The sequence below is a fragment of the Meles meles genome, chromosome 4 (assembly GCF_922984935.1).
Source record: "Meles meles chromosome 4, mMelMel3.1 paternal haplotype, whole genome shotgun sequence".
Taxonomy (NCBI): domain Eukaryota; kingdom Metazoa; phylum Chordata; class Mammalia; order Carnivora; family Mustelidae; genus Meles; species Meles meles.
Window position 1 is genome coordinate 159522437 of NC_060069.1, and position 27034 is coordinate 159549470.

A 27034-nucleotide genomic window follows, 5' to 3' on the forward strand; every position below is an offset into this window, starting at 1 on the left:
CATTCCAACCATCATATATGAAAGAAAACAAATAGTCACGGCCCGAAAATTTACATGGATGAGTTCCTGAATCAAATGAATCTTAAGACTTTGCAGCTCGAATCTCTGCCTGGAAAGGAAGGTCGACGTGTCAGGTGCACCTGCTGGTCCCTCACGGTGAGGGTCCCAGCACCACCAGACGTGAGAAGAATTTGCAGCTTCTCGTCTGGCCCCGTATGCAATTTCCAATCTGAATATCTTTGACTAAGCTGGCCGGAGAGGACACAACGATACCAGTGCCTGTGACTATACAATAGGCTTTCGCATTATGGAGAAGAGCCTGGGGCTTGTCACAGGTCCTCTCCCTGGGGGTCTTTAGAGGAAATTTGTATCAGCGAGGAGGTTAGCTGAGGGAGTCCCTTACAGCGCAACAAATTACAGAGTGTGTGGTGTCCTCGTTTATCTTCCCATGTTCTACATTGGTCTATGAGATCATTTCAAAGAACAGAGCGCTGGAGAGATGAGAGAGAGAAATACACAGAGCTCACACTGCCCTCTGGTGTTTGTGCAGGCACATAGCGTGTCGCGAGGGGTGCCTCCATCCAGTCTTCGGACTTCTCAAATCACAGAAGCTCGGGAGGAAACAAAGTGCCTCTTTCAAGTAATTTATACTCTTCCTAATTCCATGTGAAAAAAAAAATGGGTCGTATTTTCAAGTGTTCCCCTCCGAAGAGAAATGCATTAGTCCTCGCTGCTCTTTCCTTAGAATATATTATTTTATTTTAAAAATAGGTTTCATATGGGATATCTCGGTACCTCCCACTCAGTTTTTCTGTCGACCTGAAAGTGCTTTAAAAATAACGTCTATTAGAAGATCCGGGCCTTGAGGACTTAAGCGAGGTTTGAAGTAAATGAACAGCCATGTGGCTCGAGAGATGGACAGCCTGATTCTGGTTCACTTCATGTTACTGAGGTCCGCTCCGGGACTCTGGACCTTCCTTGCAAAACTTACATGCTGCTGCCCGGAAGACCACAGGCACCTCATAACGGTCCTATTTCTGGATCCATAGTGCTCTTTAATATTGTCAAAAGCAGCACAGAGACACCTAGTTCGTGGCAGTCAGACATTTTCATTAGGTGAAAAATACGGTTGTTCCTTCCCATCTTTTCTGGTTAGTTGGATCTTAGGATGGTTGTTTTTGGAAGGGTCTTGTTGGGAAGGTCCTGGGTAGTCAAACTCCAATGTCCTGTGCTTGGAGAGACCATGGAAACCCCTTTCTTCTCCATCCTGCGGACAGTTTGATCATGGCTTCTTGCTATTCTATGGTGCGGAATTTCACTGGCTGGAGGACGGGGACTAAGATGGCCCCCGGCGTCCCCAAGTAGGACTGTGTCCCCCATGCATCGGTCTGTCTGCACCAACTGCAAACGAGCCAGGTTGTGGTTGTTAGCGTAGAGGTAAAGAGCAGATGGGGGGGGGGGTACCGTTGGTGTTCTGGGTACCCTGCTAGTCTCTCCCGAGGCTACTGGACTCAGAACAGCAGGTGTGGATCCTATAGGAAGTAGATGGATGAAGAGAGATAAAGGAGCGTTCCCACTTCGAGTGGAACGCAGGTGCAGCTTACTCTAGCAATGGTTTTGTCTCTCTTTGGCAGAATGGTTCTATGTTGGGGCTGAGGAGAGAATCAGGGTCTGTGCCGGGCGCTTCCTCCCAGCACTGCTTAGTGAGCATCTCTGCGCTGTGAGGGTAGGATGGCAGGTGGGAATTAACAGCATGTTTGAAACCAAAGAAGGAGCCCACAAGAAAGTCCTGGAGCCCATGTTCGACCATGTACATGTGCATCGTTACTTCAACTCCAGAGGGGCTGCTGCTGACCGGCGTTCTCCAGCAGAGACGTGGGCCTCTGCGAGCTGAGCACATACTCTCCCTCGTCTCTCCGCCACTAGTCACGCGCACTGTCTGGGGTGCTCCAAGGCCTGGGGGCTCCCTACAGACTCTAGACTTTGGAAAATGTATCACTTTAATTGGAGAATTAATTAATTAAATTAGTTTGAGAATATGAGTCAGCCTTAAAAAGGAAGGCAGTCCTGATAGCTGTACAGCATGATGACCCTTGGGGACACAGTGCTCAGTGAGATGAGCCGGTTGCAGAAAGACAAGGGCTGTCGGGTTCACAGAGCCAGAAAGCGGAGAGGTGGCTGACCGTGCTGGAAGGAGAGGACAGGGGAAGTTAGTGGTTCAGGGGCACGGAGTTTCAGTTTGGGAAGATAAGAATGTTCTGGACGTGAACAGTGGGGACAGTCTCCTGACTGTGAATGTGCTTAACGCCACTGACCTGGGCACTCAGAAATGATGAAGATGGCAAATTACATGTGAAGGTATTTTACCACAATACAAACCAAAGTGAGTTTGTGTATTCCTTCCACAAATGCTTCCTGAATGACTGTGCATGTCAAGTTCTGTGGCTCAGCAGAGGAGGGGTCAGCCATGGTGCCTACCTCCGAAAATGCCTTACATATTCCTATGTAGATATCACGAATTTTTGGTCCCACTTTGGCTTTCTTTTCTCTAAAATTTCCCATTTGGATCTGCTTTTGTATCTGGTCTGCGAAACAGCTTAGGTCTATAATTATGAGTTGGTAGTAATAATATTAATGAAAATAAATACAGCACTGGGAAGCATTAATTACCCTAACTTTTAATTCTGTCACAATGAGTGAGGCGGACCACGTAATTGTCAGGGTCACAGATCCGCAGCAGAGGCCCCCATGTCTGGCACAAGAGGGACTCTCTCGCTCTCCCTCAGTGGGGGATGGGCCCGGCAGGAGGAAGGGGTGGGAGGTGAGAGCACAGGAGGGAGGGTGGAGGGAAGGGGGAGAGCCAGGGAGGGCCTGGAGTGCACATAATGACGAGTCCAACAGCCAAATCAATAGATGCTGTCCACTGACTATCAATTAAGGCACAATTAAGACCTTTGGGTTTTGATTTTGAGAAGCCTGCTGGCAGTTTTGTGGGAAGTCACCAAATAAGCAATAATTCTAGACAATCGTGTCCCTTATAATGATTCAGATGGGTATTTCCAAATGAGGCATAAATGTGAATGTTGCTTTGTGGTGGAGACCACGGGAGAAAAAAGAAAACCCCTGGAAAGACCTAAGTAGGTGGGAAACAAAGGAATGAAACTGTCCCCAGGGAGCCCTCGCAGCTCATTTCTGGAAGTTGCTTGAAAGGCACTTGGTTATTTACCAACTTACTGTGGGGTAGGGGTGGGAGCAGAATACAGTGTACTTCCGGATGATGCCGTTCAGCTTGAGAGGGGGAAGCCAGGACACGAACACCATGGAGGCTGAGGCCGCGGCTGCCTTCACTCCTGCAGGAGGACCTGGAACTAGAAGAGCCGTGCGTTTAGTCACAGTGATGGGGCTTCCCCCGGGACGCTCAGGCCCACGCTGCCCAACAAGAGCCCCGCTCCAGCTGCGCCCACGGTCAGCTCATCAAGGATTAGTGCTGACGGGAGAGAGAGCTCCACCGAGTCCCCTCGGAATCCACTTGCGGAAATCTCAACCCCAGACGCTCAGATTGTGACCTTATTTGGAGAAGGGGTCTGTTGAGAGGTGATCAAGTTAAATGAAAGTCTTTAAGTGGCCCTCACCTAGTAGGACTCGGATCCTTATGGAAAAAGGGGAAGTGTGGAGACAAAGACAAAACAAAGACAGAGGAAGAAGATGGGCATCAACAAGCCAAGAAGTCTGGAACAGACTCTCCCTCACAGCCCTCGAGGGAACCTACCTGGCTCATGCCTTGATTTTGGACTTCTGGCCTCCAAACTGTGAGACAATGCATCTCTGTTTTGAAGCCCCCCGTCTGTGGTACTCTGTTCCAGCAGCCCTGACAGTCTCTCTCAGATGAGAGATAGGTGAGCCCCACTAGCTCTGTCCTCTGCCCAACTTTAATAAGATTTCTGTTAAGTCAGTTCAGCCAGAATCCCCTCAATAACTGATCACTCTTGATACACAATCAACATCTTCATTCTCTATCATACCCCAGGTCATACCTGATCATCCTCGCGTGCCTTCAGCAAAAATCCTGCTTGGTCCATCTAGTCAGAACGCCCCTCATCTCTTGTCTGTGATTCTCCACCCAGCGACCCTCCTCCTTCCCCTCCATCTCTTGACTGTAAATTCCCATCTGTTTGCATTTGAAGTTGAGCCCAGTCTCTTTCTCCTACCATGAATCCCCACTGAGGTGGTCCCCACACGTATACCTCACAGCAGTTCCCCTGAATAAAGTCTGCCTTGCCGCTCTTTAACAAGTGCCACGAATAACCATGTCTTCCACAGAACCCGTACGTTCAGTTGAAGCCCCTGTCTTCCAAGGAGCCTTCCCTCCCCATTGTAGTTCCATGTGATTTCCTGCTCTGAACAGCTGGGGAATTTAACTTCTTGTGCTGCTAGAGAGTTTGGCTTTGAACGGGCTGGGGATGTACATCTTGCCTCCTGAGTTAGAGAGGAATGAGGACAAACTTCCACAGCCATCACGGACCACTCTTCCTTGCCCCGAACACTTGGTAATGGCATCCTTTTTGGCTGACAGAGGTATAGAGATACTTTTGATGAGGATAGACTTTTGTATCGGAGATTGACAGCTTGTGTAGACAACACACACTCTTCTGTAACCCATCTAAGAAGGCAGGATATGGTGCTAACAATATTAAGCATAATTCGGGAGCGAGCTTGAATGCCTATACCTCCCCCCATCCTTCTGTTTTCCAGGTTGAAGAGGGAGGATGCAGTGAGGTAGGCAATCTACAGCGGGAGGAGGAAAGAGCATTAATGCTGCTACTAGATAAGCCTTGAGGATCTTATTTTGTTCCTCACTGGCCTATTCTCCATGTGGAGAGTGGTTCCCACCTTGATAGCAGTGTTCAAATTCAAACCAACATACGTCCCTTGTGAGCCCCTGGAAGAGTCTTTGAGTCTCTTCCTGCTACAGTAACAACTCACTGACTGACTGCTTGGTAAACATTTCTGGAGTTGAATGTGTGTCTCGCAATGGGCATTTCAACTCTTCCAAGTCAAAACAACAAAACCAGCGAACACAGTGAGAGCTAACTTGGGTTGAACATCATCACCACTTAAAAATATGAAATCTCAGGAGCAGTTTTTGGCAAGCCCCGCTGATGGCAGAGGTCTAGGAAAGGGGACACATGTAAGCGATGACACTCAAATTACTAAGTCCTTAGGAACAAGGCTCTGTTGTCCTGAGTATGGAGGGCATTTGTCCTCAGGCTTCCTATTGGTGAGGGTAACAGCCAAGATGTCCACCCTCCTGCAACCTGGATCAGAACCACAAGGGCTCCTCCTGAACACCAAGGGTAGAGTGCACACTGTCTTGACTTTTTCATCCCAGTGGATGCCCCAGATTCACCAACACTCTCCATTCCTTCCATAGAGCCGCCGCCTTGCTGGGGCTTGCCATGCCCAGCACTACCCCTGCCAGCTTCCTTCTAGAAGCCCAAGTGCTTGGGGAGCAACCATGGGAGGCTGCTCAGCAAAAGTCAGTCATGCTTGTTTCCACCTTGTTTGTGACAATTACACTCGTCATGGTAATGCGGTTTAATTCATTATGTAAAACCAATGAAATGTGAGTGCCAAAGAAAGCCGTTTCCGTGACAATTAATGGGACTTCTTTGGAAAAGCTTTCTCAATGGTAAGTTAAAAAAAAAAAAAGAAGGTTTGGGTGCACCTGGGTGGCCCAGTCATTAAGCGTCTGCCTTTGGCTCAGGTCATGATCCCAGGGTCCTGGGATTGAGACCTGCATTAGGCTCCTTGTTCAGTGGGAGGCCTGCTTCTTCCTCTCCCTCTACCTGGTTGTGCTCTCTCTCCCTCTGTCAAATAAGAAAATCTTTAAAAAAAAAAAGAAGGTTTGGCAAGTTTTGGGCCAAGATCACTGAGAAAAATGATACATATAGTGAAAATCAAGACAAACTGGTTAAAAAAAGTCTAGCAGAGAGATTGTTGGTGCGTGGCGGCATGCTTTACTGCACACTCAGGAAGCCTACGCTGGAAATGGAAGGTGATCCATGCTGGAAACAGTCATGGAACTGATGTCATAGAGATCTCTTCACCCAAAACTTAAAGAAATGAGACCATGTTATTTAATTAAAGAATGAACAGAGACAATCTGAGGGTTTTGGAAGGGCGGGGGTTGGGAGGTTGGGTGATCCTGGTGTTGGGTACTATGGAGGGCACGTATTGCATGGAGCACTGGGTGTGGTGCATAAACAATGAGTTCTGGAACACTGAAAAGAAATTAAAAATTAATAAAAAATTTTAAAAAAGAATAAATAGAGAATCAATTTCCATTTGGATAAGGTAAAATAAATGTACATTAAACGTACCTTCAAGTACATCTCTTGGTCACTGTAAACCTTAGTGACTCCTTGCTTTCTTTGATTATTTCCATTAACTTGTCTTGATTATATCAGATCAAAGGGCTTTCACAGCATTTACTGTGTAAATCTCCATCTGACTCCTCATACACTGATGTACGATCTGTCTTGTGTAATCTTTCCTTCTAGGGTTGTTAGAATTTTACACAAAACAATTTTATATCACTGTGCTGGAAGGTGTGAATGCGGCATTCTCCCTGAGGGCTTCTGTTCAGCTCTACCTCTTCGTTCTCTGTCCTGGCCAGATTCATCAATTTCTCCAACAAACCTTAGTCTCCTCATCTATGAAGTTGGAACAATAATCGTACCTATTTACAGTTTTAGTGCTAGGATTATGAGAGATAATGCCTCTAAAGAATTTCTATGGAGTTTTGCACACAGCAGACACCAGATAAATCCTAGCGATCCTTTGTAAGGACCATCTTCACTTCCTTATGTTGCACACCACTAAAGGATCCCAGCCTTTACTAGGATGTGACCCAGTGTGGAACAATAAACACCAGATGTTGAGAGTTACAGAAAACAGATGGTGTAGGATGGTCTGTCTGGGACATATTTTCTTAAAACATCCTTAGTCATCTAGTTACATTTTGTTACTCTGCTCTTCAGTAAAGAATGCTGCTCCAGAGAACCGTCTCTCCTGTGTTCTCCCGATTTGCCTATGCCTCCCTGCTGCATTCCAGAAGCTCTCACAGCTCATGTAGCCAACCCCCACGGAGATCTCCACTCAGATTCACAGGCGCCTTAGACCTACCATGTCCCAAACTGGGATCACCATCTTCCCTTCCACACCTCCCCTCCTCCTGTACCCGCTGCAGGAGATGGCACAGCGATGTGCCATTTGACGGTTGCAAAAGCCAGAACTTAGAATTTCCTCGCCTACCATCCCCCACAGGATGTGGAAGGTCAGGGAGCCTTTAGACCTTCACGTGGACACGGTTAGGGTTTTGCTCTCCTGCTGGCTTAGTGTTCTGCTGTATCAGACCGCGGTTTAGGTCTCTGGAAGTGGTGTGCTTGTCCCACCCCAGGACCTTGACACAGGATGATCTGGGGTCTTGTGTTCCTTCGGTTTAGAATCTTTTCCTGCTCTTCTTCCTTTCCTTGGCAACTCCTATGGATCCAGCAGTTTCTACTAAATATTACTTTCTTGAGAAAACCTTCTCTGGCCACGAGTTTAGATGCATTCAAGGCTCCCAGGCTGTCTCTGAAGACCCTTCCCTGTGGCACATGTCAGGATCCACTCAAATCTCCTCCAGCAACCTGCAAGCCCCACTGGGCCCTCCTGTTTTCTACTGTATCTCCAGTGTCTGAGGCAGTATCTGGAACATACTTATCTTCAGGGCAGACTTTCAAAGTGAATAGAAAAACGATTTCATCAGCTATAGTGTGGTAGGAAGAATTTTAAGATGGTACCCAAGATTCTCTTCCTCTGATAAACATGCCTGTATAATTCCTTCCTATTGTACGTGGGTGGTAACTGTCACTATGATGGATGGGCTATTCCCATGATCAGATTATGTTATGTGACAAAGGTGAAGGGATTTTGCAGATATAATTAATGTCCTAATCAGCTGACTTTAAATGAAACAAGAGGGGAGTATTCTGGGTGGGCCTCACCTAATCAGAGGAGCCCCTTACAAGAGGGTCTAGAGGTCAGAGACTGAAGAACTCAGAGAGATTTGAAGCAGTAACGATATACTCCCATTGGTCTTGAAGAAGCAAACTGCCCCACTGGGGACGGCCTATGTGACAGGCAACAGCAGGTGGCCTCTGGGCACTGAATTGATGGTACCAGTCCCCTCAACACAAGGAGCCCAACCCTGCCAACATCCAGTGAGCTTGGGAGAGGACTGACCTCAGGTGAGCCCCTAGCCCCAGCCAACACCTTGATGTCAGCCTGTGAGACCCCGAGCAGGGGACCCAGCTGACCTGGACCTGGACTCCTAACCTATGGAAATGGTGAGATAATAAATTTGTGCTATTTTTAGGTGCGAAGTTTGAGGTGATCTGTTAGCATAAAAAGTGAGTCCGTACAGTTAAGGCCCCTGATGATGTATTTTAATGTAAAACGTCAAAGTCAGTGCTTTGAAAAAATACTGTTCTGGTTTGAAGTATAAGTCTGACTAAGTACGCAGATACTTCAGCCAACCTCTTTATTGCCATGATCAGTTCTCTGGCCTTGGTAATCAGGCCCAGGCAGGGTGTGTGTGTGTGTGTGTGTGTGTGTGTATGTGCATCACGGGTGGTGTCTATGTGTGCACGTGAGCCTGTGTGTATGTGTATGTGATCCACCACCATAGCCAGACCCACCTGAGCCCAGGGCTGCCGCGTTCCCCCCGAGCCAAGCGCAGGCTGCATGGTGTTGGCTGGAAACATCCATGACAGCCATCACGGTCATGCCGCGCACACGTCTCTTTTCTAGTCTCATTTCCACAAGATGCTGCTGTTCCTGGCCTCTGCTCTTATAAGAGCTGTATTGTCTACACATTCTTCAAAGGAGACCAGTTCTTTAACGGCAGCATTGTGGGGGGAGCCAATACACAGGCACAGGTGGACGTGGGGTGGCCCTTCTTACATGAGAGTGGGCCGTGGGGCGCTCCCCACGGGGCACCTCTGGGACCTTGCCTGAGTATCGCTGCAGTGCAGGAACTCTGAAATCTGCATGGGGGAGGCCCTCTGGGACACCCTGGTCTGTTGTGCTCTCGGGGCACCTGCTGCACACAGAGCCCAGCACTGCCATATGCTCAGTATCTGTCCGTGCAGGGGTGGCACTTCGGATGGTCAGGCAAAGAGACACTCAGAGGCCACTGCTCTTCAGGCACAGCGAGGTGTGATCACACAATCACCCGAGAACAGATGACCCATGCCTTCAGAAGGTATGGCTCAAGATCTGGGGCTCCAAGGGTTCAGAGGGAGCCTGATGTCTGTTGACTCTTCACTTGCTCTTAGCTCCGTTTTCCATGCACCCCCCTCCCTGCAAGGAGAGTGTGAGTCATGGGGCGGGGAGCCCAGATCCCCTACCACACCTCCCGATGGTCTTCTTCCCATATAAAATGATTTACAGAGTTATGTGCATTAGTAATGTACTCAGCAAATATTTGAACTTAAACACAACCGTCTCTATTTATACATATACAATGTTTACTTTTGCAGAAAAGGATCTGGGCTGTAAGTACCTTATGCCTGCAGAATAAAAATAACAATTGGAAAATTAATAGATTGTGTTTTGTTTGTGTTCTCTTTCCCCACGGCTTTGCTCAGATTATAGTCTTAGCAAATAAAACGGTATTAGGATTTCACAAACCCTTTAGAATTCAGAATTAGCTGTCTTGTGTTAAAAAAAAAAAAGAAAGCAAGCCAGATGAGCAAATAATCTTTTGCATTCTTGCAGAATAATAAAGGTACAAGTTCTGATAGATAGAAAGAAGAGAATCTGAAGCCTGAGCAGTTCTCACGGACCCTGAAAATACGTCCACAGACCGAAATGAGGCTGTGTCTGTGAGCCTAAAAGTATGTTTATGTACCCAAGAATTTGTGCACAGATTTAAGAATCTGTCTCCTGGCCCAGCAATCTTTATGGAAACCAAGAAACTTCTTAAGGCAAAGCTAACTTGTTCTCTGAGTAAACAGAATTATCCCTGGCAGAAGTAAACTTAAAAAAAATGTTTTAATTTTTGATTTGACTTATTTATCTTATCTATTGTTAGTTACCACTTTATTCTATTTTTGTACGCCTTATATGCAAGCGATACATCTTTCCTTCCTAAGACGATCAGTGACCTAAGAACACAACTCAAGCCCTGGGCTTCCTGACACTGGGGGTTTAGGGACCTTGTTTAAGAAATGTATAGGGCACAGAGGACCAAACTGAATGTTTGGTGTCAATGCATTAATATTTCTTTCCCCATGAGAATATCAATAAACAATGAAACTTCTTCCATGCCTGGACTAGTGCCTTACTGAGGAAGAACTTAATGAATGTTGGCAATGGTTGTTTTACTTGAAGTTTATCCACAGCCTTACATCATTTTAATTGAATCTGGCAGGTTAATTCAAACTTTCCAAGCTCTACGATTTTGTAGCAGAAGTTTACACAGGATCTATATTCTCAATTTGACTAAGCATTCCTTCTATGATAATTAGCCTTGTCCCTTCTTTCAATTAGACACAAAATTGCTTTCAGTTTTATAAACTGCTCAAATGTCTATTTCTATAAGGTGTTGAGTTTATAAAGGTGGCTAGCACAAGTCTTCACCCTCTCCAAGTAGTGAAGTCTTCATGTGTGTCTGGGGGAGAGAAGCTGATTGTTATGCCAGTTTTTCTCACATCGCTCTTGTGACACACACCAGCACGCGTGGGATATTCCACCTCCTTCCTGGGGGAAGGGCTAGACCCAAGGCAGGGTCTTTTACCGTCAATGGCGTCTCCATACGCCGTCACATGGGATACAAAAGCAGAGAATAATTGATTGATAAATTAGACCTTAGGTGTCAGGACGAAGCTTTTTGTGAGAACCCCATGATTCCTAAAAGTAGGGAATTAATTAAAGATGATCCAAAATCAGCAGTCCATACGCCGTGGGGGAGCCTTCCCTTCTTTGTGGATTTCCATACATTCTTCTGAAAAATGCAGGTGTCAAAATTCATGTTGCTAGTCAATTTGGTCTTTAAGTAATGATTCCCGTGACATTCATGTTATTGCTTAGCAATGCAAAAGAATGTGCCACCCCTGCTCTGAAGGAGTGGGGATCAAATAATCAAACACCCAGTGTCAGGAACCAGCCCACTACGTGTCAAGCTAGCTGTTTGCACACATCACTTGACTTTCTCTGTCTTAACTCTGTGCAGACTGATCATGATGGCGATGTTGTACACGAGCTCAGTTCAGAGGGTAGGTGAGGTGCCCCAAGTCCCCTGGGCAAGCGACAGCCAACATCTAGACACAGCTCCTTGTCTACTGCATTTTTTTGTCTTAACAAACAAATGTTTTAATTTTTTTATATAAAATATGTATCTTTTAAAAAAATTCTTCTTGGTGTTCTGGAATTCATTGTTTATGAACCACACACAGTGCTCCATGCAATACATGCCCTCCATGATACCCACCACCAGGCTCACCCAACCTCCCACCCCTCCCCTCCAAAACCCTCAGTTTGTTTCTCAGAGTCCACAGTCTCTCATGCTTCATCTCCCCCTCCGATTTCCCTCAATTCCCTTCTCTCCATCTCCCCATGTCCTCTGTGTTATTCCGTATGCTCCACAAATAAGTGAAACCGTATGATAATTGACTCCCTCTGTTTCACTTATTTCTCTCAGCATAATCTCCTCCAGTCCCGTGCATATATACTATGGAGTATTATGCCTGCATCAGAAAGGATGAGTACCAACTTTTGTGTCTACTGCATTTTTAAAAAACTGAGTTATGACCACTTTCACTTAGGACATAGCTTTGTAGATCTCTCCGTTAATGTGTGACTTCCTAATGGCGTTTCATTTTGCCCTAAGATTTCCCTAAATATTCCAGTTCCTTTGAGCAGAATTGGTTGATACCTGCACATTCCTGGGAAAAATTACCCGTGTGCTCTGGACAAGCTAAAGGTAATGATGCTAATTTGTGTGCCTCCCCGGTGAAGCAAGAAGGACTCCAGAGATGGTGAGGAGAGTGGGCGAGGGTAGATAGAAGGGACCGGTTGGGGGGGTAAGGCTGGGCCTACAGAGGTGATGGCTGAGAGTGAGATGGGATACGGCATGCTGCGGGTGTCGGAGAAGCTTTGTAAGGGGTTAGACGGACCTCAGAGCCCGAGTCCCCTGCCTTGCTTTCCCTGGATGGACTTGGGGGGAACCAATGTGTTTGGGATTCCACATAGAGATGGAATCTCTATCTATCTCTATCTAATTCCACATCTAACCTGCCAACGGGAGGTCATGTCCCCCACTACACTCTGCCCAGCTTCCTGGGAGCAGAGTCCTGGAAAGAAGTCAAAGTTGTAGAGCCAAAATCTGCTATGAATTTCGGGGCACTGGTGTCTCATTCCCACCCTATCTCTTGGACTGTTCTGGGCTCTGACTTGGGGAGTCCCACATGGGTATCACTTGATGGGGTTGCTCCTTCCTTACTTAAGGTGGAGACGGCTTTGTCTCTCTATTGCTGTATTTATCAGAACTTTACTTTTTAAATAGGCTCAGATATGGTACCTCAGAGTTTCCCTTAAAATAACACAAAAGCACCCCGCCCCCCCAACACAAAAACAAAACCCACTTGCCATATCGTTTTTGCAACTCTTTGGGGAAGAGTCACACAACCAAGTCTACATTGAAGACAAGACATTGGAACAGCAAGAATTAATGGCCTGAACCAAAGGGAGCCATAATTTAAAATTTTACCAAATCATTATGAATTCCTCTAAGTAATTAAAAAAATTAATATGAAGCTCTCAAACGAAAGATTGATTCTAAAGTGGTTCTAAATCCGGCATAGAATAATATGGCTTAGACCATGACGTGATCTTCCAGTGAAAGGATGGAAACCATCTGAGCCCACACGACGAGCTGACGAGTCAAATGGAACTTGTCCGGATGGGATATAAAACAGGTGTGACATGTTTTGCAGCTCTGGGATAAAAAGCATTTTTGTGTAAAGAATACTCAGCCAACAATTTGTAGAAAGAAGACAAATTCTAGAGGAGAGAAATGACGGATGCATTGAACAAAAGTGACCTAAGGAGTCGATGGTCTGAACCGGGCTGGCATATTTGGGGAGGGCGGCAGGGGGCTTGCCGAGAGCAAAGTCAAGGACAAGCGCACGGAGGAACATCGGGCTCTGGGACCCGCCCTCTCAACACCGGCTCCTGCGCAGGATGTTGTCACTCCAGGAGGCCTCATGTGTCCCCCCCACACCGGCCCCATCTCTCACCATCCTCTTTGGTCCGAGTGAAGATCTGCTCACTTCTGACACCATCCCCGGCGCGCGTGAAGGCCAGCACTTGGATGCTGTAGTTGGTGTACTTCTCCAGGCCGTCCAGCTCCAGGGAAGGCTGCGTTGTGGTGACGTTTTTAATCTCGCCCAGCTCTGGAGGACAAGAGAACACGACCTGGTGACTGGCTGTGGGCACACTGGGCGTTCTGTACAGCCCCGGGGCTCGCCCTCCAGCTGCCACACCCTGAAATCCCTCTGAGAGGCTGTGCACGGCCTCATCCGCATGGGACCGCCCAGGACTCAGGGCAGATCATCCTTCTGGAAAGCACAGTGACTCACTCCAGGTGAAGTGTTAGAACCCAGCGCCGGTGGCCAGAGCCCAGCATCCCCCAGCAGCCAGTCAAGTGTGCCCCCCACAACGGACCCGCGGAGCCTGAGTCTGCACGTGGCTCACTCTGTGCATACATTTCTAATTGCTCATTAAGAAACTTCTGCAAGTCGAATTTAGTTTTTTGTTTAAAAAGCAAACAAACTCAACTCTTACGGGCATGCGTTTTTAAGTACCTAACTTCTCAGGTGTTTGAACTGCCAGCTGCTCCTCTTACCTGGAACAAACCGCCCCCACCCCCAGCCTCCCTGCTGCAGTGACACGCTGATGTGTCAGAAATGTGGCATTAGCTAAAAATGCTACATTTCCTGGAGTGGGATCAGCTCATCGTATTCAAAGGTGGAATGTTATGCTCTCTCATCTCAGACATATTAGACAGGACGATTTGAGAAAACCTACAATGATGTGTTAAAGAGCTCCATGGGTGTTCTGGATTTTGCACTGAGCCACCTACAGAGCACCTGGAGCAGGAGAGAGAGGACTGAGGACTGCTCACCCCCACACAGGACCCTCGGGCCTACTGGCCCCGCCTTCGAGCCTGTGTGCCCCGTTTCTAAGAGGACGGGCGGGAACGAGCCTCGCTGGGTGGCTGGCTGTCGCGAAGGTCCCCTGTGCATACAGTTAACAAGCCGCAGGGCTGTCTGCCAGCTTTCTCTCCCTCTTGCCTTGGCGAAGACAACCGCCGTCCCTGCATGCTCACTTACAGGTCAGCATCGTTCTGGGTTCAAAGCTAACCTATTTAACCAGTGCACCAATCCTATCATCTCCACGACCCATTCAGGTTACAGGTAGGGAAACCGAGGCAGGGGGCGGGTCAGTTCCCTGCCTAACTAAGGTCATGGTGCTTAGCAGAGTGGCCAAGACTGTGGGCCGTGGAGCCACAGTGCATGGCCTCATGTCCACGGACCACGGTCTCAGCGTCCTGCTGTGATCACTTGGTGAAAAGGTCACATCGGCCAGATTAAACAAGCTTTCTCTTCCTGCCCTCTGTCTTTCTGTCTTCCTGTCCTTCCGGCATATCACACAGACGGCCGCCTATTAATTAACAACATCTTTTTTTCATTAGGGATGACTCCAGAATGTCTTTTTTGTCTTTTTGGTTTTCATCAGAGCTGGACATAGGTGAAAAGTTGAATCTCAGATAGAACCTGGAGTGGCCCAGGCTTGTCATACACCGGCCAGGACCCCTGTGTGGGGTGCGGGCTGTGGGGAAAAGGGGCATGGGAGGGAAGGTAGGTCATAGGCTCAGCTGCAGGCCTGAGCGTGAGCCCAAGGCCCGTCACCACCTTGAACAGATCCTGGGCCAGTCCTTTGGCTGGACGCTGTGCTGGGGGAAAGTGAGCAAGGAAGGCAGTCCCCAGAAGGTGCCTTTGGCCTGGGGTCTTCTGGGAAGGCCAGCAGGGTGAGCACTATTTGGGACCACAATCTGGAAGCCTCAAGAGTGGCTTTCGAGAGTGAAAGGATGTTTGCTCATGTGTGGGGTCGTTGCACATTCAGAGAGTGGACAGTTGTTAGGCCTGATGGGTTAGGAAGCCTCCCCTTGGAAGGGAGGGTCTGCTGGTGACCACCAGAACGCCTTGTGTTATATTATCCACTTAAGATGCTCGTCTTCCTGAGTGGATCTAATATGGGTCAAGTGGATGAGGATAAAGAAGAAAACCCAAAAGCTAATGGGAAAAATTTAAGTGTAGTCTCATCAAGATCTTTTCAGATTAGGAACTTCCGCACTGTGCCAAAGATCTCTCTCTCTCTCACACACACACCCTCCAGGGAAAACAGAGTTCCACAGAGCTGCAGGCCAGCAGCCAGTTATGAGACCTTGTCTACGTCATTGACCTCTGGGGACTTTGGGTTTTTGCATTTGTATTTAAGTTTTCATTGTTAAGAAGGGCCCCGGGGTGTCTCCCTGCTGGAGGGAGCAGGCGGCGGTCTTTGGTTGCAGGAGAAGGTGGCACGAATGCATCAGGGCCGTTCCTGGGTAAGACACCGTGATGGGGAGGAGGAGGGCAGCTCCAAGGGACAAGGTGAAGCGGACCCTCCCCATCTTTTTAAAGAAAGAAACAACTGAAGCAGAAAAATTCCATCTACTGAAGCACAACGTAGATTAGAGTTAACACTTGGATGTTTACTTGTCTTGGGGTTCACATTGCTTTGATGAAATGATTTATTCAGAATCCCCATTCAAGATGGCCCCCCGAGGTTCGTAACACGGTCCGGGTGGCACACTGGGCGTTTTCCTGACTGGCAGGTGCTTGATGCTTAGCAGATGCGGAGAAAATAGAAAGGAAAATCATGACAAAAAGCCCAATCAAAACAGCACGCTTCATTTGTTCTTTTTTATGGTTTAAGCAGGATTTCCATCATCTACCTTTGACAGACTCCATGGGGTTATTTAAAAAAAAAAAAAAAAAGACACCCAGGAACTAAAGGGTAACATTCAGTTGAAATCACGAATACAATAATATGAGATGAATATATAAAATACATTTAGACATATTATTTCTACCATAAAAATTTTTAGCTGTTTTAAAACAAATTGTTTTATGTATTCATACCCTCCCTCCTACTCAAAGAGTCTCAAGGCAAGAAAGCAGGGGTGGAAATGACATTTCTGAAGTGCTGCCAACCGAGCCGTCACCGAAGCAAACATCCGGTCGGCACAAATGCCGCCTCGCCGCAGAAGCACCGTGTTGTCTCGGGGAAACACAGACGGAATGACAGGGTTCAGATGCAGATGGAGCTGTGACTTCAAAGTGTACGGCTTCTCTAGCAACAGCAGATGAATGGCCTTGTCGCGTCTTGAACAGTATCGAACTTTCGATCATGAGAAAACACTCAGGAGTTTCACCCGCATACTGGATGGTTAGCCTCTCCTTGGTTAGCCTCTCCTGTCAGGTGTACTCACCGCGTTTATCTGACCACACTAACAGTAAAACGCTTTCCTGCATTGTATTTGAGGCAACTGCTAATCAGTGGTAGTAACAATCTGTGTCTCCCAAGCTGTGAGTGTACCTGTGTGTGTCTGTGTGGGAGGATGTATGTGTGAGTGCTGTGAGTCTGTGAGTGTCTGAGTGTGAACAGATGTATGTGTGGGTGTTGTGTGTGAGTCTGTGAGTGTGTGTGCCTGTGAGTGTCTGTGTGGGAGGATGTATGTGTGAGTGCTGTGAGTCTGTGAGTGTCTGAGTGTGATGGGATGTATGTGTGGGTGTTGTGTGTGAGTCTGTGAGTGTGTCTGTGAGTGTCTGTCTATGTGGAGGACGTATGTGTGAGTGCTGTGAGTCTGAGTGTCTGAGTGTGAAGAGATGTATGTGTGGGTGTTGTGTGTGAGTCTGTGAGTGTGTCTGTGAGTGTCTGTCTGTGTGGAGGACGTATGTGTGAGTGCTGTGAGTCTGAGTGTCTGAGTGTGAAGAGATGTATGTGTGGGTGTTGTGTGTGAGTCTGTGAGTGTGTCTGTGAGTGTCTGTCTGTGTGGAGGACGTATGTGTGAGTGCTGTGAGTCTGTGAGTGTCTGAGTGTGAACAGATGTATGTGTGGGCGTTGTGTGTGAGTCTGTGAGTGTGTCTGTGAGTGTTTGTCTGTGTGGAGGACGTATGTGTGAGTGCTGTGAGTCTGTGAGTGTCTGAGTGTGAACAGATGTATGTGTGGGCGTTGTGTGTGAGTCTGTGAGTGTGTGTGCCTGTGAGTGTCTGTGTGGGAGGATGTATGTGTGAGTGCTGTGAGTCTGTGAGTGTCTGAGTGTGATGGGATGTATGTGTGGGCGTTGTGTGTGAGTCTGTGAGTGTGTCTGTGAGTGTTTGTCTGTGTGGAGGACGTATGTGTGAGTGCTGTGAGTCTGTGAGTGTCTGAGTGTGAACAGATGTATGTGTGGGCGTTGTGTGTGAGTCTGTGAGTGTGTGTGCCTGTGAGTGTCTGTGTGGGAGGATGTATGTGTGAGTGCTGTGAGTCTGTGAGTGTCTGAGTGTGATGGGATGTATGTGTGGGTGTTGTGTGTGAGTCTGTGAGTGTGTCTGTGAATGTCTGTCTGTGTGGAGGACGTATGTATGAGTGTTGTGAGTCTGAGTCTCTGAGTGTGAAGAGATGTATGTGTGGGTGTTGTGTGTGTCTGTGAGTGTGCCTGTGAGTGTGTGTCTGGGTGGGAGGATGTATGTGTGAGTGTTGTGAGTCTGTAAGTCTGAGTGTGAACAGATGTATGTGTGAGGGTTGTGTGTGAGCCTGTGAGGTGATGGGATGTATGTGTGGGTATTATGTGTGAGTCTGTCAGTCTGTGTGCCTGTGAGACTGTTTCTGTGAGAGGATGTATGTGTAAGTGTTGAGTGTGAGTCTGTGAGTGTGTGCCTGTGTGTGTTTGTGAATGTAAGCAGATGAACATGTGAGGATTGTGAGTCTGTGAGTGAGTGTGAACAGATGTATGCGTGAAGGTTGTGTGTGTACCTGTCAGTGTGTGCATCTGTGTGAGACGATGTATGTGTGAGGGTCATGTGTGGACCTGAGCGTGGGTGTCTGTGAGTGTGAGAAGATATATGTGTGAGGATTGTGTGAGTCTGTGAGTGTGCCTGTGAGTGTGTACCTGTGAGTGTGAATGGATGTGTGTGAGGGTTGTGTGGGAGTCTGTGTGAGTATGTGTCTATGAGTGTGTGTCTGAGTGTGTGTGAATGTGAGTGTGAAAGTGTGTGTGTGGTGTTTTCTCGGGGTCAGTGGGTCCGGTCCTTTACACATGTTTTCCATCTGTGGGAACCTTGGAGCAGCAACCTGAGGAGTTTCTGTGGAAGCATCCAGTAATCCCATGGAATTACCTGCTAATTCATACATGTCACTTCTTACAAGTAGCAGGTGAAGAGAGAGTGTTCATAGCAGGTTTATGTCTCTAAGGCTTTCCTTCTCATCTTTCGGAGATTAAGTGTAGAACTCTTACATTAGGCATTAAGCACACCACTTTGATCTTCATACAGTGAGCAAAAGCATTTCTAGGAACTGTAGGCATTTCCAAGCAGTCTTTATTTAAAGACTTTCATGTTTTTGAATATTCACGTTTTTCAAGCTTTAGAAGCATCAAGCCAAAAGTACCGTATTAACCACATTAGCCTTCGTGGAGCTGAGGTGCCGATCGACAGTATGAGTGGTGAGGGGGAACGTGGATGATACGGACGAGGAGCCCTGTTTCCTGGATCCTGGAAATACTTCCAACAGGAGCAACAACAGAACCATCTCAGTGTCACACCGCCTCTAGGTGGGTGTGCAAACGCATTTAGTTCCGACTCTCTCTGGACGAGGATGAGCACAAGTACACACGATTGTGTCATACGGCAGCATGTCAATAAGATGGATATTGTACACATTTTCACTGCTCTGCACTTTACGTTATGGGATTTTTAAAGCTTTTCTTGAGTCACGAGAGGGGGAAGTTGTTGAAGAATCATCTGTGTCGATCTGTCCGTTTCTGGGGCTGGCCGAGCGTTACTGGGCTTGTGGCTTCATATTCACTGGGTTCTCCCTGGCTCACTGGTTTGGAACATCAATATGGGAGACTCGGCCTCCCAGAAGCCCACACAGAGAAGATGCTCAGCGAACACCTCTGCCTTGGATCAAGCAGGTGAATCTTAATGGAACGGCTCTAGGGCTGGATGCTGTGTGAGGAGGAGGAACAGCAGCAGGAGGAACCGACTCTGGTCATCAGCCCTGAGAAGCAGGTCTGGCATAGACATAAATAACCAAGCCTCCCCAAACTGCTCTTTTTTTTTTTTTTTTTTAGCAAATTAAGCTTATTTAGCCAAGTGTCTTCATTCCTTTATTCTGGCACCAATATTAGAGCCCCTGCAGCCTCCGAGGCCCTGTGTGTTCTGTTTACTGGGGTGGGCACAGCCACCGGCTTGGCAGAGCAGCCCTGGGTGGCCTGGACAGGGGTGGGTTAGATCTGGCGGTGCTGGTTCTGTTTGCCCAAACTCAGAGGTGAGCATGCTCTTGGAGTCCACATGTAGGCAGGGGGGTTGGAAGAAGCCCCAGACAAGAGGAGAGGCATTGTCCCTGGGGCAGGGGTGCGAGAGTCAGCTGGAGAGGAGAGAAGGGGAGGGTGCAGGTGTGGGCCACACAGGTCTTGGCCTGCAGGCAGGGAGTGAGAGGACCTCAGCAGCTCCCCTGGGAATGCTGCAGGGTGGGTGCGTGCCTGTCCTGCTGACGGAGTGGGGCTCAGTCTGGTTCAGCAGCACCCACCCCATGAAAGCACCACCACACTGAGACGCATTCTCCCCCATAAACTTCTGGCTCCGGTCTCGCCACTACCTGAGGGGTCACACTGTCATTCAGTGTGACACACAGATTTTGTCAAACACATAGACAGATTTTGTCCTATAATTTGAAATAAACACACACACACACACACACACACACAGAAACAAGAACGAAGGAAGAGAAACAGAAGGAGGGGAAGGAGGAGGACAGCAAGATGGGAGACAAAATGGAGGATCTGGGGTGGAACCGCTCCTCCCGAGAATAACAATATTCCTGGCAAGGCGTTCTGGCGTTCCCTCTGAACCCTCTCATGGGCCCACTGCAGGGATTTAGGAGGTTTCCCTGCTGAATCTTACCGGGAAATTGGAGGGGGGCCAACCTTTTAGGATACACATCACATAGAACTTTCTAGAATCAGATCAACGTCCTAGTGCAGCCTGCAGAGGCTTGGCATAGATATTCATCTAGGAAAGCACATCCATGACTATATTTCCCAAGGGCCATTCCCCTCTCATACCTCAAATTGCTTCTTGAGGCTACATGTGGTTTCAAGCAGCTGTACACCCCTGTGAGCAGTCGAGATGAGAGGTAAGAACAGAATGACGTGGGGAGAGTGAACAGCGTCCACTGATAAAGATGCGCCCTCCATACCCTAAAACCCACGTTAGGAGGGGCGTCAGCTAATACCATCACACATCCTCTGGGGCAAACTCACAGCCCTCGTTTTTATCCTCTTACCTCCATCCATCAGGTTGGCCCAGTAAATGACTCTGAACCCCTGGAGAATTCCATTCAAGGCTTCCTTGGAAAGTGTGGACCAAGATATTGATATGCTTTCTGGTGATGTTGCTATGGCTTGGACATTTTCAGGGGGGTAACTGGGCACTGAAATGAAATAATTAGAATCTGTAACAACCGTGGGTAGTTTAATTGGCAAAGCAATACGGAATAAGCAGCATTACTTTGATGTTTCAACATGCAAGCAAGAGAAAAAAAAATCACACTCAATCCACAAAAGTAAAGGGGAAATATGAGTACCATCTCCTCATTCAGATAGTATGATAACTCCGCCAAATAACGTGCATTTATGTGTACGTCCTTACAGACTTTCTCTCTTTCCAACTGAACTGCCTCACAGTGAAGGAGGTTGCGCCAGCACGGAAGGGCAGAGAACATTTCTGATCTTATTGCAAGAGTGAAGACCCATTGCTTCTCTAGTTTATTTCCTCATTGCTCTCGCGACTGCTTGAGGTTAGGGTTGCTCTACACAGCGCATGCCTTCCACAGTCCATAGTATCTGCCATACAAATGGGAAACCTGGCTAATGAGAGGCGCTGGAAAGCAGACACGTGGTCAGAGCGTCCTCGCTGCCCCCTCCCTGGCCAGCTCCCCTTGCGAAACTGTAACATGGTGTCAGAGGACAGAGGGTCAATGGACTGAGGTGGGGGCTCTTTGAAACGCTTTTCACATGGAGTTTATCCAGACCTTAAACACTGTGCCCAGGAGAAGGGACAAAATATCAACGGACCATGCACATCAGTGAAGAATTAGCATTGAGGCAAAAACCAAAAGGTATATGTAATCATGACTGCAGAGATCGTGATGCTGGACAGAAAATCCCAGTCTTTGGGTTTCTGGTTTTCTAAGACTTCTCTCCCTATAGAAATGGTCAGAAATTATGGATGCAGGTCGCCCTGTGCCTCTTCACACCTGTGACCACGTGGCTATCTGCTTAAGAGGCCAGTGCGGTGCAAATTTGGTACCTTAAACTCTGCACATACTGCTGCAATGAAGCCTGTATCTTATCTCTGTCTCTGGACCCAGAGCTCTCCTTTGCTTTTCCAGCCCTCCTGACCAGTCATGGGACAAGGCGAATTAACCCTTTGTGGTCACTAGGGGGCGCTCAGTCACCGTGAGATTTGTGCCAGGAGGCCTGCTCATTCCTTGCTCTGGTCCAAAGTGCTTGGAAATAGGAAGCAATCGTAAAGAGAAAGAGAAAGGAAGGCAGGAACGCAGGAAAGCAGGAGGGAAGAGAGGAAGGAAGGAAAGAGGGAAGGAAGGAGGGAGGGAGGGAAAGCGGGGAGGGAGGAGAGCTTCCTTAGCACTGATTTGGAAGAAATTCTTAGGAAATTGGATTTCTACATTCTGGTCAGGCTTCTGCAGTTCTAGGGAAAACCTTCAATGCACCTGGGAAAAGTCCAGTTCTCGCGCCTGGAATGAATGAGATGCTGGAAGGGGAAGGGATTTGGGCTTTGCCTGCAAGCTCTGTCAAGGGCAAGACCCAGTCTGTGCAGCCGGTGAGTGAATGAAGGCAGACTTCCCCGAAACGGAGCCGCAGTCCCCCAGGCCTGGCACCGCTGTGGCAGCAGGGCCAGCAGGAGCCAGGCTGCGGGGGGGGTGGGGGGGCGGAGTGGCGACCAGAGCAAAGCCTTGAGGAAGGAAAGGCATGAGTGGCGGGCTCCAGACCTACCGTCCTCGAGGGTGGTGGTGATGATTTCCTGAGAAGAAGGTCCCGTCCCGGCCCGGTTGCAGGCCTGCACCACCAGGCCGTACTGGGTGAACTTACTGAGGTTGTCCAGGGTGTAAATCTCACTGTCCCCAGTCGTGTCGATACTGATAATGTTGAACTGGAAGTTGCCCCCAGTGCTGTATTCGCGGTAACCTATTTGGTAGCCACGGATAATCCCATTTTGCAAATGTTTCTTGGGAGCCTAAAGAGGAAAGAAAAAGAAAACACTAAGGAACCCTGGAGGGACGACAGGAGGGAAGCCAGCGCCCGCACCGCACCCCCCCCCATTGGGAAAGCAGAAAACAGTCTGAAGGTTGTGGTAATAACAGCAGTAGGTGTCCTGGTGGGAGTGGAGTCGGGGTGAAGCGGCGAACCCATGCTCTTGGCCGGGCGCCCTTCCTCCAGAAGTCGGGAACACTGGGCGCCGTCTCGGCGTCTCAGCTACATCGACCGCCATCACACAGGCACGCTGACCTTCACACCTTCACCCGGCGGAACCTACTGAGCTAGAGCTGCTCTGCCGGGTTGTCCGAGCCACTGGGGAGCAGACATGATTTTGTGCAAGGTCCCTGCCCTTGTGGAGCTTGCAGTCTCACGGAACGTTCCAGAATAATAAAGGTGTTTCCAGTTGGAAGCTGCGTGTGAAAGGAGCCCGCCCCCGGCATGAAGACACACATCATTTTGGAATCACTTCACGGTGATTTAAACCGGGCAGGGCTGAGGCGATGGTGAGCTACTCTCTGCTAATGACGGAGCGTGTCCTGCCTCGAAGACAGAACACTTTGGCCAATATGTGGGTTTTTACAAGAAACAAAACTCTTTTCAAGTATGTTATTAGAACAACACAACAGTGATGAAGTAAAAGTTCTGTAGAAATTTCACGTAGTCGAGAGACGTGTGTGCGTGAGTGTGTAAGTCTGCGTGTGCATGCGTGAGGGTGTGTGTTTGTATGTGAGTGTGTGCACACACATGAGCATGTGAACGAGTGTGTTGTGTCTGCATGCACATGTGTGAAAGTATGTGTGTACGTGTGTGAGTCTTCGAACAAGTGCACACGTGTGTCGTGTCTGTGCACGTGTGAGTACACGCACGTGTCATGTTTATCTGCATGTGTGAGTACATGTGTGTCTTGTGTTATGTTCCTGTGCATTGTGAGTACATGGGTGCATGTATGTGAGTGTGTGTGTGCAAGTGTGTGTTTTATGTGTGTGCATGTGAGTACATGTTATGCGTGTAATGTCTGTGTGCAGGTGTTATGTCTATATGCACATGTGTGAGTGTGAACAAGCGCATATGTGTGTGATGTCTGTGTGTATGCGTGTGAGTTCATGGTGTGTCTGTATGTGAGTGTGCAAGTGTGTGCATTTGTGGTTTGTTTGTGTGTATGTGGGAATGCATATGTGTATTCATGTGTGTGAGTCCATGGGTGCATGTACGTGTGTGTGTGTGTCTGTATTTCACTAACAACTATAGATCTAGATTTCTCAGGACCATAAAAGGCTTTTCTGTCCCCAAAGTGCTGACAGGCCAGTTGGAGAGAGGGAGTAAACACTCAAGAAACCACAGAGAATCTCAGATGTCCAAGCGTCGGGCACTGGAGGGCGAAGGCCAGTGCACATCCAGAAAGTGACGGACTCAGAGCAGTTTGAAGAGGCCAGCTGCCCCTGCCTCCGGGGGCTTGGAAGGATGGCCAGGGTCTGGGACTGGGAGGGGAGGAGGTGACGCGTGCTGTATGGATTGTCTAATATGCCCCCTGCCCAGTGGAATTAGATGGCACTAAAATCACATTTTTAATCAAGTTTCCTCATTTTGGGTTTTCTTGGATTGCAACGCCTTTGCCCAACAATGAGACTGACTTCACGCATACACACAGTTCCAATGGAGATCAAGGAAACATTCCTCTAAATCATGACGGTCCTAGTCAAGCTGGCACGGTTGGACCCTGACACGAGAGCTCACCCCTTTTTTACAAGCAAATCTCTGGGCAATCTTGTGTTTCCAGTGATGAGCTGTGACTTTTCACTTCGTATGAAATCAGATCTAAAGATTTTAGATTTTGAGAATTTGATTCCACGGAAACTGTCTTACCACAACCACTGAATGTGCATTTACGTCATTTAATTAATTAATAAAATTTATTTCCCTGCAAGAGTCATCTGTAAGTCAAATTTAAAACAGATACTTTTGCTGATTTCACACAGTTTTTTTTTTAAAGAGTTTATTTATTTATTTATTTATTTAACAGACAGAGATTACAAGTAGGCAGAGAGGCAGGCAGAGAGAGAGGAGGCCTGATCCCGATGAGGGGCCTGATCCCGGGTCTCCAGGATCATGACCTGAGCTGAAGGCAGAGGCTTTAACCCACTGAACCACCCAGGGGCCCCCATAGTTCTTTTTGTGTGTGTTTTTTTGTTTTTTATTTTATATTTTATTTGACAGAGAGAAAGAGAGGCAGGCAGAGAGAGAGGAGGAAGCAGGCTCCCTGTGGAGCAGAGAGCCCGATGTGGGGCTTGATCCAGGACCCTGGGATCATGACTTGAGCCGAAGGCAGAGGCTTTAACCCACTGAGCCACCCAGGCGCCCCCCCCCCATAGTTTTTAAATGTTAAATATGGTGAAACAAATATAAATGATACATATTTTTAAAGAATGGTTTATGCCCATTAAGTATTATAATTTTTCAACTGGTTCCCTGTGTAGGCTTAGGACCTCCTCAGATACGAAGTCGGGATCACAGTATGGTGGTTATGGCATCAGGTCAAGACGCAAGTGAAGAGAGTAGAGGCAAATACCCATCAGAAAGTGTTTACATAGAGGGGCAAACAACGTAACTAAATGTTCCAAAAGCAAGGGGATCTGCTTGTTAACTTTCAGCTTCTTGGGTTTAGGATATGGTTGCACAGGTAGGGGGAGTTTTTGATTTTTTTCCCTCCCATAGATGAAAGTACATTCTAACTAGCCTAACTTATGATAGGCATTTTTAAAAGATTTTATTTATTTATTTATTTATTTATTTATTTATTTGAGAGAGAAAGAATATGAGCAATGAGGAGGGACAGAGGGAGAGGGGGAAGCAGGCTCCCTGCTGAACATGGAGCCGGATCCCGGGACCCTGAGTTCATGACCTGAGCCAAAGGCAGATGCTTAACCCACTGAGCCACCCAGGCACCGTGTGATAGACATTTTGAATCAAAGAAGCATTTAACAAATCACATGAAGAGAAAGTGCTGTTTTCATAAATAAAAGCCAAAATTCTAACTATGTCAGGCAAAGTTTATGTTTTATTATTATTTTGTAGGCTGGATAGTCCGATTTCCCCTTGCAGTGCGTTTACATTAAAGAAATCCTTGAAAACTCAGATCTCTTTTTAAAGGTCCCTAAACAGAAGGATTCTGTATGTTCAGTCTAGGAAATTGTAGGGACTATGGGGCAAGTTCCAAAGTGTTTCTGAAAGTGACCCCGGAGACTTTCTCTGAGTTGAATGGACAACAAGCTAGTGGGGACAGGGCGTGTGGAACAGTCTGGTAACAAGCTTCGTGTCATCCCAAGACAAATCAATGTATAATATCCTTTACTTTAAAATATGCTTTGGGTGGCAACGGGGTGGCTCGGCCTGTTAACCATCTGCCTTCAACTCAGGTCATGATCCCAAGGTCCTGGGATCGAGCTCCACATCAGGCTCTCTGCTCAGTGGGGAGCCTGCTTCTCCCTCTCCCTCTGACCCTCCCCTCTGCTCGTGCTTTCTCTCTTTCCCTCTCTCACATGAATAAATAAAAAAAAATCTTAAAAAAAATAAAATATTTTTGGATGATGCTTTAAACATTCAAGCCTTGGAGAATATGTTTACCTGGGATAAAGGTAGACGTATGTAAGGGAGAAACCCTAATGGGGAAGGCAGTTTCATAATATAATTCTCTGGTCATTTAAATAGCCTCAAATTGTGATTGACAAACTGGTTCAAAAATAATTATTTGTTTCATGAAACTAAATGAATGAAATTAATGGTGGTTTAGGAAGGAAAGAAAAAGAGGAAATCAGGTAGAGATCCTGAACATACTTTGAATCTGGGTTGCAGATACTGGAGAAGGAAAATTTCCCCAGATACCACTTGGATCGTGTCCCTTTCTCCCCAAATCTCAGCAGCACCCGTAGTGAGATTCAAGCCTGGTTGTAGTCTTTCCAGGCTAACGCCCCCTGGATGTTACCTGGTGACCTAGAATTCTCTCTAGCTGTTTGAACAAGCATGGAAATTCCAATTCTCTTGTGTTTTCCCAGCTCATGAAAGCCCTCATCAGAGACCACTTTTCTTCCTCCTCTATCAAAGCCCAACTCATTCTCCAAAGCCAGCTCAACTTCCAGCTCATCTGCTTCCTTCAACTGCCTCCATCCAAGGGGTTCTCTCTCCTCTGGCCTCCACCCACACACACCGAATCACCATCAACTCCACAAGAACTGATCGATTTCATCCCCTCCTGTGGCCTCTGTTCCATATCGAATGTCTGATTTCCAAGGACTTGACTGCAAGCTCCAAGTGCCCGAGGATTCTCACAAACGTGTTTGAAATCTC

General features: G+C 47.6%; 1 protein-coding gene across 1 annotated transcript in view; it reads right to left on the minus strand.

Moving 5' to 3' along the window:
- The window catches only part of DSCAM (DS cell adhesion molecule), an 818243-nt gene that overhangs the window by 84959 nt on the left and 706250 nt on the right, over positions 1 to 27034 (minus strand). Inside the window, exons 17-20 of the mRNA XM_046001392.1 lie at positions 22430 to 22670; positions 20698 to 20844; positions 13344 to 13499; positions 3235 to 3368 (exon numbers count right to left, since the gene is read on the minus strand). Coding sequence (XP_045857348.1) covers positions 3235 to 3368; positions 13344 to 13499; positions 20698 to 20844; positions 22430 to 22670 — 678 coding nt within the window. The remainder of the gene's footprint in view (positions 1 to 3234; positions 3369 to 13343; positions 13500 to 20697; positions 20845 to 22429; positions 22671 to 27034) is intronic.